Source organism: Aricia agestis, chromosome 11 (assembly GCF_905147365.1).
Source record: "Aricia agestis chromosome 11, ilAriAges1.1, whole genome shotgun sequence".
Taxonomy (NCBI): domain Eukaryota; kingdom Metazoa; phylum Arthropoda; class Insecta; order Lepidoptera; family Lycaenidae; genus Aricia; species Aricia agestis.
Genome location: NC_056416.1, coordinates 12,477,420 through 12,494,467, shown reverse-complemented (window position 1 = coordinate 12,494,467; position 17,048 = coordinate 12,477,420). Strand labels below are relative to the sequence as shown.

Below are 17,048 nucleotides of genomic sequence, written 5' to 3'. Positions count from 1 at the left end.
ACTAACCACAGACAACATCATCGTATATTGTATTATCTATGATCATCATCATCATGATCATCATCAGAATCAATTATTTATCAAAGAACCAATCCCTGAACGAGTTTAACCGAGGGTCAAGCCTCAATATACCGTACTCATATAAAGTAGTTGAAATTTTTGCACGAGAAACCATATTCACATTGGATTATTATTTTTTCGGGCATCTGCCCGAAAATCGTCTGCCCGTTCATCTGAACGGGTAAAAATAGTAGCAAATAAAACACTCATTTAACTATTATTTTTTATATTAAACTATTTGTCATTTTACTAAAAAAAATAGAATTGTCCATAAAAACTAAATAACTCCTATAAAAGAAATTAGGGCAATTGTACATAAAAAGCCTCCAACAAAGAATTCACAATCATTAATATGGACGTAATTTCATTAAGTACAAGCATTGATATGATTTAAAATATAATTAACATAATGTTATAGATCTTGCAATCTACGAGCGCGCGGCACCCTTAGTTGTGTGAGTGACCATATCTACACACGCATACATGGCTCGTTCGCTACTGACTGCTCCGTCAGGTACGCACACTAACGAAAATGTCTATATTACAATTACAACTACAAATAAAGGCTACGCGCACTCGTAGATTGCAAGAACTAATAACCCCTTACTAATCAATTCAGCAAATAATTACTATACAGTAATTTAATATTTGCTGCATAAATATATATTCATTAGTAATGCTAGGGCCACACTAACGAGAAATGCAATTAATTATTGCGATAATATGCGCCCAGCAAAATAGGGACTTTATTTTGTTAATAATTAAGCATAGATTAAATAATGTAATACATAAATCTAACGACCACACACCGTTAATATGAATATTTATGGCAACACTATGAGGACAACATAATATATAAATTTTATTGGCGATATTAATCATTAATAACCTACATAATCATTTCATTGGAAGGATTCTAACACATAATCTAAAATTTAAACTTCTTAAGTCCCCTTTGAATATCTAAAATAACACACTTAAACTAAATTATAAAAATATACTACGGAATGGTGGTTCATATCATAAGGATCCGAAAAACAGTGATTAATAACAATAGCTACAAGTTTTTACATAGTAAGTGACAGAGGCCGGTTTCATTAACACAAAATGCAAACTGGCTTATTAGAATAGAGAGCCAAAAAGTCACTGGCAAGTAACTAATTTAGGAAAATAAAGTATAAAAGTATGTAAGTACTGAGAGCGAAGTCATGTTACATAATTAATAATTATTATATTTTATGATATTTTTGATCGGAACAACGCAACGGGCACGAGACTACACTATGCACTTTCGTCTTCAATTTTCGTCATCTTCTTTTATTTAACTTTCGTTTTGGCACGCCATTTGTCATTTTTGTTTTTTGGATACGGTCAGAGGGCATGCATCGCGGGCATGCCTCACGTTCGCTGTTGACTGCGCCATGACGCATGCCCTTGACGAACAGAAAAAGGCACAGTGTGGACAAAGCTAATGACGTTGCGTTGTTTAATTTTTACATCGTATAAATCTTTTATTGTGCATGTCAAAATCATGCCCATACCATGCCAACACCACAAACAAGTACCCCCTTACTAATAAACGCTGTATAAGCTTTGAGTAGTTATACAGTGTTTTGTCTTCTTCAATCCAATTAAAAATATCACTAGTGTGATAGGAGCAAAACACTGTATAACTATTCAAAGCTTATACAACGTTTATTAGTAAGGGGGGTAGTGTATATTTGATTACACAATGCCATGATTTCGACATGCGCGATAAAAGATTTGCGTGATAAAAAATGAAACGAACACGACTATTGTTTGTCGCATGTCGCTTCAACTCAGTTGTGGGCATACAATACGTATTTCAGTTTCGAAAACGCAATGTAGCAGAGCATTGTGGCTTCGCTCGAAATCATTACTTACATTGTATGAAAGACTGATTTAGCACTGGACAAATGTTATAGAAAAATACATGATACAACTACGTTTTTAAAGTGGATCACTCAATTTAGCAACGGTTTTAAGATGCAACAGTAAGAAGTTTTCTAACAAATAATGATCTACATCTTATACATATTATATATCATAAATCAAATTATTTACAACACCAACAACAACATTGTAGTCTATAATCTCAAAGTTTAAACTTATGTCATTCATTTGAGCATTAATTATTAAAACAGTTCCTTAACATTGTTAAAATAAACATTCCAAATATAGTAATAAAAGTTAGTAAATGTTCTACAAAAATGTGACATTTTGGCACAACATCTAGGAGTTAGGCTCAATTTACACCGCCGGGAATGGAATAGAAGCGACTTTTTGCAACAAAACTGTACTTAGCACAATCAACTTCATATCAACAGTAAAACACACAAATTAAATACGAGCCAAAAAATTGGACGCGCGTATTCCGCAGAATTCTCGATAATTCTCCGGTGTCAATTCTCGCGTTATGAGGCGAAATTGACGCTTCCACTCCGGTCCATTCCGCGGGAGCATTAGGAGTGCAATTTTAATTCTTAAACAATCAAATGTCATATTATAGTCTGTCAAAAAAGTAAAGAAATTAAAAAGTGGTAACATTGTAGTGTCATCCCTTTTTTCTTAGATTGATTTGAAAGGGATGACACTACGATGTTGCTACTTTTTAATATCTTCACTTTTTTGACAGACTATAAGACATAATTGCTATGCTCAGTCCTACACAACACATTTAAGTACCTATACTAGTTAGCTACTTTATGAGCAGAGTAGTCAAAATTGCATAAATAGTGCATTAGGTTAGGTTTTTTTAAACTTATAAAGTTTACAAAAAGCTGTCAAGGTCCAAGGACTAGCGATAGGCAGTGGCTAAACAAATTACCTCAAGCATGAGTAAATTTATAATTATTGTAAAATTAAATTCATACTTCATACAATAAAAATTCAAAGTAGCACTTTAACAAAATATGCACCTTCAAAGAACTTTAGCTGTAATTTTCAAAACAGTAGTCATTGCCATTATATACAAAATATTAAGTATGTGAGTTTTAAAATTATTCTATTTATTAATTAATAAAAAATTATAAAAACAATTTTGTCTTTAACTATAATAATCTCACCTTTTAAGCCTAAAATATAAAAATTACCCATCTGGTGGAGTGTGGTGTGGCTTGTAAAGACAACAATTTAATAAAATATCTATTTGATATATTATATTTGAAATAAGTCAGTTTGTATTTAAGTACTTATTATGGACGGTATGATTACGTTTAGGTATATTTTTTAATCATATTATTTCATATTATGTGGCGATAAGTCATATGTGTGCTTAGCACGAGTTATTAAAAATTATCAATAGATTTTGTAATTTTAAATTTTAATTTCTTTATGATTTATTGAAACTCAATAAATTACATTAATTTGACATATCATTATGATTTTCAGGAAAGTATTTATAAATAACATCAAGTTTACGGTTTACCTTACTTGTTTAGAAGCTTTTGCGCGTCAGTCCCTGTCTTTTCACTTTCAAAGCTATCAAACGTTAATCATTTAATCAGTCCCATAAAGTTAATATACCTAGCGGAATAGAGCAACAATCTTAAGCTGTCAAACGAAACCAAAATTGGTTTTCATCTGTGTAAAAATTTGTGTACGTATACACTTATACAAGCATGATTGAACATGAATTCTATGAGATTAAATTGTCAACTTGCGGCACGTGCCGACTGGACGTCAAAACAAGAGTGCTGCTGTCATGTATCACACATCTCTTTTTACCACGCAGTGTTACTGATAGTGACATATCTCTTGCTCAGGCCTTTGTTTCTCTATTCCGCTAGGTATATTAACTTTATGATCAGTCCCTTTATTGGTTTAGTTGAAAGATGTTCAACGGTTATTTCAGAGATTTTATTGGTGTAAAATATCTGATACTTGTTACCTTAGAAACTTTTGAGCGTCAGTCCCCTGGCAGGTAAGCTGTTGGCTTTAGCCGGTGTATCTCTCGCTTGGGAGTGAGCTACGGCAATGCTCAGACACTGCACCCATTCTTCCGCGTTTTTACCGTCTTTGGGCTTGAGTATGAGGGTCTGGTCTCCGGTGAATATCTCAAACGCTTTAGGTATGTTGCGCGCGCCTCGCGATACTTTTACCGAGCGGATCTGGTTGATGTCTATACTCTCGCCTCCACTCTGAAATTAGATTATTACTAACGTTAAGACTAACGTTTAAAATTGATCTGAATAATAAACAGCAGGCAAACTTTTAAAATAATTCTCGAATAATTAAAAATAGCAAAGTGAAAAGAGGTTCAAGATTCAATATTCAAAATAAGTCAGGTGTGTTAGAGTGTCTTGAGACGCCATCTTCCTTTTGCCTCATTGAACTGACAAGCTAGCACTATAGAGATAATTAAGTCAGTAAATATGTAAGACTATGAACAGACCAATTTTTTTTTTCCTTTCCTTGAAGTAATCTTCGCGATAGTTAAGTCAACTCACCGCTCCCTTGCAAGACAGGTGCGCACCGGACAGCGTGAAATATCTGGTCCGCCATCTTCTAAAGAGGCGCCATCTTCCTTTCTTCTCCTTCAGTTGTCCCTCTATGACCGGCTGGCCGTCAGCCGCTAGGAACCCACGCGCTCTTTCCGGGTGTTGACATAGAAAACAGCCCCAAGCGCCCCGAGCAGCTACTTCGAATACGTCGAAAAAACCAGCCGAACGTAGCTCGTTAACTACCATCTCTTGCTCCTGAAAACAACATGTTATTACATGTTTAGGCAAGACAAAATATGGATAATGGAAGAAAAGTAAATAACGATTAAGAAATAATATTTTTAACAAAAAATATTTATTGCATTTAATCGCGTACGTCAGGACGCAAACGTGTACGCAGATACGTCGTACGTAAAATGACTCTGACAAACGTGAAATGACGTTGTTAGAGCAGGACGCGGCATTCTCGTCCGATTGTTTGAGTCTCAAAACGGTTTCATAGTAGGCCTACAATTTACGTGCCCATTTTAGTTGGTATAATTAATAAATATCTAGATTTTTTACTCTCTTCTTTGTAGTAATTTAGGGACTCGGTGTACTTAGAAAACATTTGATTAACTTACTTTAGGACCAGGGAAGGCTCCCGTAACAAGTGTGAGGAACGTCTTGTTCTCACACTTCAGTATATCCCAGCAGTGCTTGAGGCTGGCTACAGTCGGGTCTCGGCTAGACAGTGCAGCGGTATGTCTTGCCTGTTATAATTGAGTACAAATAGTATGTATCAAAGTATTTCCAAACTGTGCGTTTAAATACTATAGGGGGTCGCGTTTTACTCGCAAGACGTTGTGAAGCTATTAAGAAAGGGTAACTGACTAGTTATAAGTTTAATCAGGTCCCAATCTAGATATTATGTTTAGCAGGTAAAACATAGCTTAATCTTACAAATTCGGTCATTTTGCCTGGCAACGAGTTAAGTAATATTCAAAATATAATATAGTAATAGGTATAAATAGTGTTGCCCCTGACTGCCTATACGTCGTGGTAGTCGAGTTATGACTACATAAATATGCAAGGTAAATATTCTTATACAAATAAATTCACGACTATATTCAGGTATAATCTCATACCTGTAGTGCCAGGAACATGAGGTGTATCCACACTCTAGGCGCGCGCGTCCGCAGCGAGAACGCCGCGCGGGCGTACAGACAGTGCGGCCCGCGACGACCGCACGCGAACTGTAGACGCGCCTGCTTCTTGGACCGACGCTCTGTAATAAGATATAATTTGAAGTAGTGTAATATACAGATAATATGATAGCACGATCATTATTATTAGTCCATTCTAAAAAATATATTAAAACCGGTATTAAACTGGCAAGTAAAGGTGATCACAGATTTATCAGCAAGCACGCGCCGAACGCGCCGCATTTTAGAATTCGTTGTATGAAATGATGTGAAACCTCGCACATTCGTCCGCACCGTACGCGCCGCATTTCGTGTACTATGCGTGCGACGCGTGCGGGACAAATGTGCGATTAGCTTAAAAGTTTTAAGATTTAACTCACCCTCAATAGTGCATTTAGCCGGCGGCGGTATAGTCATAGATACATTATCCATATACGCTTTGATCTTATCCAAGTGTTTCTCGCAGAAGTGTTGTACAGTGTCTCTCATCGGGTACGGCTCGAACACGCTTATTCGGTGGTTCGACGTGTTGTTTGTATTGATCATCGTCACGCTGGTGTTGTTGGCACGGCGTGACGTGACCGTCACAGGGCCCGACGTGACGGTGTGCGACGGGACTGACGTGACGACTGAAACTTGTCCTAACGCCGTGTTCGAATGAACAGTGACGGATGTGGGGACGAGCGCGTCACTGGATTTACCCATTAGCGGGTTGACTGATATCGACTGGGATTGAAGCGGCGACGGCCCGGAGATTATAGTTGGTCCTGAGTTCTGAAAAGATGTTTATAAATTTTAATCTTATATATAAAATTCTCGTGTCACAATGTTAGTCACCGTACTCCTCCGAAACAGCTTTACTGATTTTTACCAAATTTTATATGCATATTCAGTAGGTCTGAAAAAGTGCATTTGTTCAATAAATAATAGCAAATTATTACAACTCGAGACTGACGGCGACCATTGTTTGTGCGACGGGATAGCCGCGATGGTCGTTGCCATGGTGACATACTTATTTATTCACTTCAATAAAATAATATGGGTGAAATACTTTATATAGCAAAACAACGATTGCCGGGACAGCTAGTACAAGTATAAAATGCAAAATTAAACTAGGCATCTATTTCAAAGGAAAATTTATGAAAGCAGGTGCTAAGCCACTTACTGCGAAAAAAATTGTGAATGATATTTCAAATTAGTTTTCATGTGGCCATGGTATCGAATTGATTCGATCGTTTTAAACATTTGTAACGAAACAAACATACTATTATACAGCCTTTATGCGGCCAGAGCTGCTTAGTGGAAGCTATCATGGCAATGTAGCGTGACAATGACAAGATTGTCCATCATAAAATATAATATGAATGAAATATTATTTAATGTGCACACAAGACAATGATACAAAGATAATACAAAACTAGATAAGATAGATAGGTGTCACATGGTTGGTAATTTCGTTACCGCTCCAATAACGATGTTATGATGGTGTTTGTTCGCCCGCGGCGCGAGCGGCGGCGACAGAGTTGTGACGGTGACAGCGCTACTGCCGCTACCTGCCTTCGTCACCGTCTTACCTACTAGTAAAAATAAAATATTAATATAGTAAAGTGTAATAATGCTTTAAATGTATTTGTCACTGGTTGCGAAGTTGTTACATGATTTTTGATTTTTTGACTGCTAGGACTTCACTGGCTGGGTAATTCCGAATAATTCAAGTAAACGCAGCGTATATTTTGTTGTCTGGCACGGTGTAATAAGCCATTTTGTTGTGTAATCACTTAAAGGGGACTGCAGGAGCGCGACGTCTTCGTTTGCACTGGGCGGTCTGTCACGCTCGTGACCACAGGCGTTGCTACACGGCCGAAATATCGAGAAAAAGTATGTACTCGTAGTAGCATACTACTAGAATAAGTCGCGTTAAGTCCCGATTAAAAAGTTTTAATTATAATGCAACGCGAAAGTTTAAAGGTAAATCACTTACCAAGCACCGTAAACTATCCAGACTAAGGCTGCATTTCTACCGGAGTTAAGAGAAATGCGTTTTTAAAATCCAATAGAATCACTGCGATGAGCGAGGTCAGGCAAATAAAGAGATTCCATTGGTTCTCAAAAACACAATCTTCGCAAAGCAACTCTAGTAGAAAAGTAGCTTTGCCTCTAGACTTACTCTGAATATCCCTATAAGTTATTAACACATGACTTATGAGCACTTAGGTATTAATGAGACGAAGTGATACAATTAGAACATACTCTGTGGTGTGGTGACAGGTTGCTGTGCATTGATCTGTTGTGAGGATGATAGTCGTGTCATGCTTTTGTGCAGGCCTCCCACGGAACCTCCTGGAATTACACACTAGCTCAAATACCACAAGCATCTATAACTAGAAAGTTACTCATTTAGCCTCAGCTCAGTTTTAAAAACTGTAGCCCAACAGCGTAAAATTACAACATTTTGAAGAGAAGAAAATAGCCTGTCACTTGCGGCATTCTTACTAATCTATTGACACCTTATTTGTTAAAATCGAACAAGTAGTTTAGCCGTTAAAAGGGCACATAAACACTCCTTTTCGCTTCGCCGTAGTTGGTAAAAAATGACGTCATTAGTAAGATAGCAAGAATATAGTGTGGTGATTTTACACATGTAGCTTAATAATTAAACTTTAATAAAGACAATATAAAGAAGTATATCTACTATATCTGAAACAACTACTGACTTATTTAATCCAATGCATATTATTCCAAGATATTATGTCATACTTAATATACTATTATGCTAAGTACTCACATACGGTTTTGTTCGATATTATTACTCCAAATCGAGTAATAATTACAGTGTGGACCGCAACACTCGCAGCTCGAAGGCTCGCATCGAGCCAGCTTGAAGGCTCGCAACAAGCCGGCTCGATGGAATTAAATATATTGATTTAGAGTAAAACTATCGAGCAATGCTGAATGTGTGGACGAAAGCCCGAGCCGCGGGTTTTGCTCCACGTTATTGCTCGATCGACCAAAACCGTATGTGAGTACTTAGCATATGACACACGTGAGTAAATTAATATTATTTACACAGGCTACAAATTATTGCAATCACCGCTCACCAGCAACATTAAGTCTCGTCATGCTCCTATGCGAGTTTGGTCCGGGGTGCAATCTCCCCGTAGAGCGGGAATCGCCGAGTTTAGCGCGCCTAGTGTAGCCCGTTGACGTGACAGACGTCAGCGCCGGCGTGACGGTCGACGTGACGGCTGACGTGACGGTCGTCACGGTGGTCCCGCTAGTGACGGTCGTGCTGCCGCCGAGCTTCACTATCGTCACGCCCCCCGAAGTGCTTTTCACTTCGCCGTGAACTGACTTCGGACGAAGGCTAAAATTAGAAGACAAAATTATTAATTTGGTAAGAAAATCCTAACCCAATAATATATAATAATAGCTCCCACACCGGTTTCGGTGACGGTGGCCGGTTTCGTTGAAACCAGGCCAGCTACGCAGGAGTAATTTAATAGTGCCCAAGTGTGTGCGCAGTACACAAGAGCACTCTCTATTCCTTTACTCTCATAACCCAGTGGGACGGCAGACCGACACGACTGGCGAGAGATCAGGCGCAGGACCGACTTTTTACATGCCCATCCGACGCATGGATCATCTTACTTGTCAGACAATCAGGTGATCAGCCTGCATTATCCTAACCAAACTTGGAAATAACATGTTTCCAACGCGGGAATCGAACCCACGACCTCCGAGTCAAGAGCCGAGCTCTGAACCACTGGACCACGGAGGCGTTATCCAAACCCAATATACTAGCCACGACGTCAAGAATCGACGCCATACTATTGATTCGTTGCATAATAATATATTGGCTAGTGTAGTGCATTGATGTATTCGGCTTTGATAGGGTGTCATTATTGCAATTGCAAATATCAAACTGCTAATAGCTGCTAATAGGTCACACTTTTCTTGCCAGAAGAATACCGTGGCACGCCAGTTGATATGAAATCGTCATGTCACGTCATGAACACATAGCCAGTATACTGTATGGTATACTGGGTTATATTTCGAAACGTACACAAGGTAAGTTTATTTTGACAACGTTTTAATGAATCCATACTTACTTGTTATTAGCACGTAGCGCAGCAAGCAGCTTGTCGGTGAACAGCGCGGGGTAAGCGCTGCACAGCGCTGTCGCCTCCCGCAGTAGCGCGGACTGCTCCAGCCAGTCAGCTGTCGCCAGCCGCTCGACTACGAAGTTAAGAGCCTCTTGTGCTCGCTCCTATGATTATTTCAATAATAATTTATTACTTGAAATTAAAATAAAATATTTTTTACATCAAAACGTTATGGCGGCAATCGTGAAGAATTCTGTCCGTCATGGACAAAAACACCGAGTACTAATCCATCTATATCGATAAACACCCTTAAATGCCATAATAATATGCCCGGGCCTTTTCTCATCCATGACTCAATGTGTCGGTGCCTTCGTATGTACTATCAGAGAAATTCATTCACAAGCAGATGGCGGACCGACGTAAATTGGTTGTGTCATGCAACAGATCACAGCTAATGGCTCCTCTTCAAGATGGACCATCGTAGTTGGCCATCGCGATGGCCCAGCATGGGGAGGACGTAGTGGCACAGGATGGCGTATGGCGCCAGCGATGGTTGTGGGGTGGCGGCAGTGTATCGCCTCTACAAGATGGGCCAGCGTAGTTGGCCATCACGATGGCCCAGCATTGGGAGGACGTAGTGGCGTAGGATGGCTTATGGCGCCAGCGATGGTTGTGGGATGGCGGCGGTGTCGGTTTTTCGGCCGCACATTAAAGGGACCCAGCGACATTGATATACAAAAAACCCAAGATACACATTACACAGTCAACGTCGCAAAACCGTCCGCATAAAAATATAAGCGCACAATCTAAAATTATGCGCTTATTTCAAATAGTCTCGCGTCGCCCGCGTCATTGCAACGTCGTCAAAAATGCCGAAGTGTTCTATGCGAAACTGTAAAATATTACGTCAAGAACGTTAAAAAAATCCTTTTTTATATAGGGATATCGTATTTTCGGTATGTTAAAGTATTTATTTATTTATTTTTGTGGTTTTTATAACTTAAAACACGTCGCAATAATGATTTTGATTTAATTTGTTTCAAAACTTCACTCACCGGACGTCATGATACGGCAAATTTCAATCACCGCATTGTCATTGTAGGAACGATGCTTATAGGTCTCCCTATAATTTAGTCGTGTTATGCAAAAGACTTTGTTCTTACTTGATGTAGTCGATTTTTTTTTCAGTTTGATTTTTTTTATTAATATTATTGAACTTTTTTCTATTACAGTTTTTACAAGTTAAACGACAACTTTATAATTAACTATTTCAAGGAAATTGATGTGTTTCCTAGTGTTATATATAATTATGACCATGACTGTTAATTATTACTAGCTGTTTGACCGAGCTTTGCTCGGTATCCGATGAAAATGACATTTTCTAGAAATGATTCCTAGCTAGATCGATTTATCGCCCCCGAAACCCCCTATATACTAAATTTCATGAAAATTGTTGGAGCCGATTCCGAGATTCCAATTATATATACATATACAAGAATTGCTCGTTTAAAGATATAAGATTTTTAACAAAAAATTAAAACCGACTTCCAAGGTAAATAATAACATCATCGACAATCGACAATAATAACATCCTTATAATATGAACTAAAAAGTATTAAATAATTTTTCCTGTCTAATAGTGCCTTTTTCCGAATTCGGCTAAACCTCAACTATTTCTGTACTCAATCTTCATCATTTTGAAGTCGGTACCAGATAGCTGAATCTTTAGTTCTCTGACAGAATATTTGAAACTTTTGGAACTGGCTACCGAAAAGCGGGACTGTGCCTGTCCCGCACGGGACATTAAATTTTGATGAAAAAATGGGGACATCCCGCCAAAATCGGGACGTCTGGCAACGCTGATTAGTATAGTCTTTAAAACGATTTGTTTCAAAAGTTTAAGTCCACCCTGCGGGATCCCGCAAATACCGGGATCCAGCGGGATTTTTTTATTTATTTATTAAACATTCTTACAACTATCATTACAGAATAATATCCAATTGTTGATTGATTGTGATGGTTCAATCCCACAAATACCGGGATTGAAATTATCTTGCAGGATTGCATTCTCTAGCTATAGCCACTGCATGCGCCATTTGATGGGCCAGCGCTGGGCCATCTTATAGAGGCGCCACACCGCCATTTGTTGGGCCAGCGCTGGGCCATCTTATAGAGGCGCCACACCGCCATTTGTTGGGCAAGCGCTGGGCCATCTTGTAGAGGCGCCATAACATTGAATTGACATAAGGCAACCAGATGACACGTAGGTCCGTCAACTATCTAGCGACGACGAGCCACGCTGTCTATCACCTGAGAGTGACCACATACCTGGTGCGCCGCGTTGAGTCGCGCGAGCACGTCAGCGGCGAGGGCGGCGACGCGGGGCGAGGCGTGCGGGGGGCGAGCCGCGCGCCGCACCGCCGCCCCGCCCTCCGCGCCAACTAGCGACGCGCGACGCCGAGCCACGCTATCTATCACCTGAAAGGAATAAAGGCTAAGCTAGTGTTGGTAAAAATTGCATTAGCAATAATAATGAATTGCTAAATGCCCATTCTCAAAAATTTAATTAATTGCACTTGCTAAAAAATACGATTGCTAATGTTGTAATAATATAGCAACGTGGTAGCAATAGTCTTCGATCATAACAAATTCACGTTCCCGCTGTTACGCACCGTGGCGCTAACTGCTATTAGTACTTGCTATATAACTCGACTCGAAATAATACCTAACGCGAGCAGTGCGATATGCGAACCAAGAGTTCAAGATGCTCAATTTTAGCAAATAGCATAGCAATAGCACGTAGCCTGCTATGACATTAAAATTAGCTGTTAATAAAATGTATAGAAAATAGCATTAATTCCAATTACTAGGTTAAGCGAACTGAGTTCGACCTTAACCATTGTGTCATCTACATGAATATAATATTTTATTAAATTAAATAAGTTTCTGCATATGGTGTGGCGGTACCTTTTTTTTTTTACCTACAATTCGCCTAACATTCCTGCATCGCATTCCTTTCGAAGTTTCAGAGAACGGCATGATATATACAATGTCTGAAATGACGTCAGTGGGCTTCGGCCTGACCTGTTAGTGGCGGCCGAAAAGGAAGATCTTCCTTTTCGGCCGCCACTAACATCGTTAAATTGGTGACCACCGACACGAACACGCATCCTTCTGGACATCAATCATCATCAACAATCAACAATGGCCATTCTGACCTTAGTTGGATCCTCTACTAATATTGTATACCATATGTATATGTCTATGAGAAAACTGTATTGGATAGACCGCTGACCGCATTTAATTTAATGACGCTCGCCAAAAATGGAAGGGGAAGACGCAATGTTCGATATTGATCACTTTGTGGTTCGGTAAGAAGTGGTGATGTAACTTTTAAATATCATAGTGCAATTCAGGTTTTGGTGCCATCTATACTTATACAGAGTATCTTGACAGAGTTATGTGTATGATAAAGTATATTTTAGGCAACAATAGGTAGATAAGAAATCAATAACATCTTGTCAAACTGATAACAGATTGGATTCTAGATAAGGTAGGATTCAAGAGTTTTTTTTTATCTTTATTTTTTTAAAGGGATTTTTGTACAGAAAGATGAAATGAAATGACTAAGAACTACAGAGATAAACAACTACCTACCAATTCATTTGATATTTAGAACTATTGCTATATTGAAAAGTACTCACCTGTAACACCTCCACACACATACAGCTGGGGTCTTTTGTCCCAGAACAAAGGTATGACAGTAGTTGTGGGATCGCTGTTTTGAGCGCTTCGGGTCGTCTGTTCGCAATCTGTTCAAACAGGGCAAACAGCGAGCTCTTCTCTACAGGTTCTGCATGTGGCAGGAGCGACACTAAAGCTGTCACATGACCTTCTAGAGGCTCAGGGCACACCTCGTATAAGTTAGTCAGTATCCGGCAGAGAGGGTAGTTCCCTGCAAAAAAAAGGTTATAGTCAGTAGTGTACACTAATTTTTTTTTTACTTTTGAATCTATTCTACAGCTTTCTTTTAGCAATTTTCTTAATATAATTAATAAAAAACTGTGTATGATATTAACTAGATCATGATTTTACATATCCAGTTAATTTTATGACTAATCTAATTGTAATCTAATTGTAAAACAAACATACATTACTAATAAAAACAGGTTTTGCATTGGTTAATAGAAATTAATTGTGTGTATCAATTATTTAAGTTTCTTACATAATATATCACAGAATAACAAGTTTATATGATTAAATATTTATAAACTTTCACATTAGTTAGGTTTTGATGAATATTTATAACAAGTAGAAGAAACATAAATTTAAATTTTTGCCATTGCATAACAACTCCCAAGTGGTCACATTCGACCGCGATAACAATAGATTTCCACGAATCCACGATCGAGGGATTATTATTAATAATTTAATATTAATAATATCTATTTTTAGTATAGCAGAATAACTTAAAAAATAAAACAATGAAAACTGTAAGTACCTGACATAATGGAATCCATTATAGTCTGAACATGTGGTTTTAGCAGCACTGCATGATGGACAGCCGCAAGAGAGAGATATCTAGCCATGTGTCTGGATATCTCTCTGTTTCCTTTGTGTAAAAATTGGACAGCAACTGGCAAAAATAGCTCCATTACCTCAGCATTGCTTGTCATCTCTTTATCAGATTGTAAAGGGAATGATACCTAAAATATGAAGAAAAGAATAATATTCTCTTTGGGGTCCATAATACCACATACATACAGTTTTAGATCAGTATAAACACAACAGTTATTTTATAGTGGCCAGCTTTATGCCAGGAACACAATACATACAACATACAATACACAACTTGTGAGAGATGACAGACTTTTAATTCATCAAGCCCTATCTGGTCACCGGTGACCGAGACACAATAGAATTTCTTCTATTGTGTCTCGGTTTTCCACGATCGATGGGTTAATGCTCACCAGATGCACAAATCATCTTTCTTGTCATATTTCTTGATTCACCATGTGATCCATACTAACATGTCACTATTCCAAAAGCAAACTTAATGATTTAAACTGTTTGTTTTTTTAACTTACCAGAACAATACAAGCAATCACATCTGAGGCTATTTTAGCATGGGGTGGATCATCATCTTTCAAATGACCAACTGGCATTAGATTGTGGTGCAGGCATGACTCTAGTAACGCTACTAGAGCGCCACAGTACTTCTCTAAAGTGCCAGTTTCTTTTATACATGATGTTACTTTCGTCACACATATCTCAATGAGGGCTTGGTCATGGTCATTCCGGATGTAGTCAGCTCTAGAAGATATGTCTGTTATCTGTTGTAGCTGTAAGAAGACAAGTGATCAACATACCTATTTCAAATAAAAATATTCTTACTGTGCATGATACATTTACAATAGGTATTTCAAAATAATATGTGTGTGGTTTTTCAACAAAACAAAACTTTTTATTTTGGGTCTGCACTTTTAACATCTTCTTCTGGAATAACCTATATTCTATAATATATTCTATAATAACTCAACTAGAGAGCTTATGACACTTATATACCACCTACGATTTACACAGATTTATTATTTATAATACAAAAAAGGATACTCACAACATCGTTAAGATCGTCAACAATATCGCAATCCGGAATACTGAATATATCACCAGCTCGAGTTAAATCCCTTTCGTTCAGTACGTGCTTCAATAATTCATGCATATTGGCTTTTTGTTTATTATAAAGTAGGTAATGAAAGTATGCAGTGGAAAAACAAGAAACAAGGCGGCCACTGGACACATCAACACTATTACATTGTCAGTCTTTCTAAATTAAGTACAATTATTTCGAAGCGAATCCCTCTCATGTTTATAAGAAGAATCTTTTAAAATATTGGAAAATAGGACGAAATGTTAAATAAATTCTTCAGTTGTAATAAATAAAATAAAAAAGCAAAACAATTTTTTGACGTTTGTAAAATGAAAATGACAGAAAAAGGTTGCCCTGCTGTCAGAGTCAATGAACTTGTTTTTTTCTACAAGTTATGAAGGCATAGATAAAATTTTCAGTTTCTCTTTCTTTTCCTTAATAATTATTATATTTGTACGATTCTTAAGTTGTTATTCCATTTCACTAAATTTAGACGTCTAAATGATTTAGTAACTAAATTTCGTCAAGTGAAATAACATTTAGAAAGCTAGGATCCTAATTGGTGTACTAAATCGGAAAAAGTGTGGCTTCTGAGCTCTGACTGACTAAATCAGTGCTGCCAGATGGTTGCAACCTTTTAAGTCAATATAATATAATATAATTTACGATCTGGAATCCATTCGTAGGTAATTTCTAAATCTAAAGTCTGCTGGTTCCAACTTCCAAGTAGTTTAAAAAGTTCATAATTCCAGGGCTTCAAATACCGGTGTTTTTTTAATAACGTTACTGCTTCAAGGGCATAACGGTATGAAAATTTACCCAATACTAGAAATAACGGTAAAAATTGGAATTAATACCGGTAAATGTTAAAACGGTAAATAGGATTTATAACGGTAAATATATGTTCTTTATTAACGTTACCTTTTGTAAAATAAGTACTTAATTTAATCGGTCAGTTCAGTATGCAGTATGCACCAAATTAAACTAGATGTGTCTGATGACCAGTAGGTATATATTATAGGAAAAATGACGTCTAATGAGAATGACATGATCAGTAGTTCAGTGCTCAGTATATTTGTTCAAATATTACTAATTTATAGTTTGTATAGTCAATTATTGTATTGCCAGCACGTGCGCCGTGCGCTGGCTGCCGGGCGGACTCTGTTGTTTTGCAGACGATGGGGTGGTGCGGGCTTTTTGTCCACGAAGGAATAAAGACCGCGTCTGCCCGTTGATGTCTGCAGCTGCCCTCGCCGCGTAGTTACACAAAGCACATGACGGGTGGATGCAGTCAATTCAGGACGTTCGTTCTAGTGAAGATAGAGAGAATAGAGCTAGCTGCCACCCCGCGCCGCCGCGCCGTCTGCATTACTGCATGTAAACTGGTTTGTGTGACATGCCGCGCCGCCAGAGCCCGCCGCCGGGGACCTGCGGCGCGGTCTTTTTGCCCTTGGTATGCATTGGTAATACATATTATAGGATTCCCTTTCGACGATAGCACGTTCGCAGCGAAATTGACCGGTCCGCCCCGCCTCGTCGTGTGCAAAGCGCATCTGATCCGACGGGCTACGCTCCTTAAAATATTATC

The 17,048-nt window shown here is 38.2% G+C and overlaps 1 protein-coding gene across 3 annotated transcripts; it reads right to left on the bottom strand.

Moving 5' to 3' along the window:
* Window positions 1–3,844: 3,844 nt before the first annotated feature.
* Window positions 3,845–15,727, bottom strand: LOC121731896 (protein melted). Of its 3 annotated transcripts, none has more exons than XM_042121580.1 (14): window positions 15,428–15,727; window positions 14,898–15,152; window positions 14,312–14,516; window positions 13,515–13,765; window positions 12,139–12,288; window positions 9,817–9,974; window positions 8,806–9,071; window positions 7,958–8,047; window positions 7,169–7,284; window positions 6,088–6,481; window positions 5,651–5,790; window positions 5,147–5,275; window positions 4,530–4,778; window positions 3,845–4,220 (listed from the first exon to the last, which is right to left on the bottom strand). In XM_042121580.1, the coding sequence occupies exons 1-14, from the start codon at window positions 15,530–15,532 to the stop codon at window positions 3,972–3,974; spliced, it is 2,757 nt and encodes a 918-aa protein (XP_041977514.1). In that variant the 5' UTR covers window positions 15,533–15,727; the 3' UTR covers window positions 3,845–3,971. The 3 variants fall into 3 exon arrangements, with proteins under 3 accessions (XP_041977514.1, XP_041977515.1, XP_041977516.1); XM_042121581.1 differs by having other exon boundaries at window positions 7,169–7,281; XM_042121582.1 differs by lacking the exon at window positions 7,958–8,047.
* Between the last annotated feature and the right edge of the window lie 1,321 nt (window positions 15,728–17,048).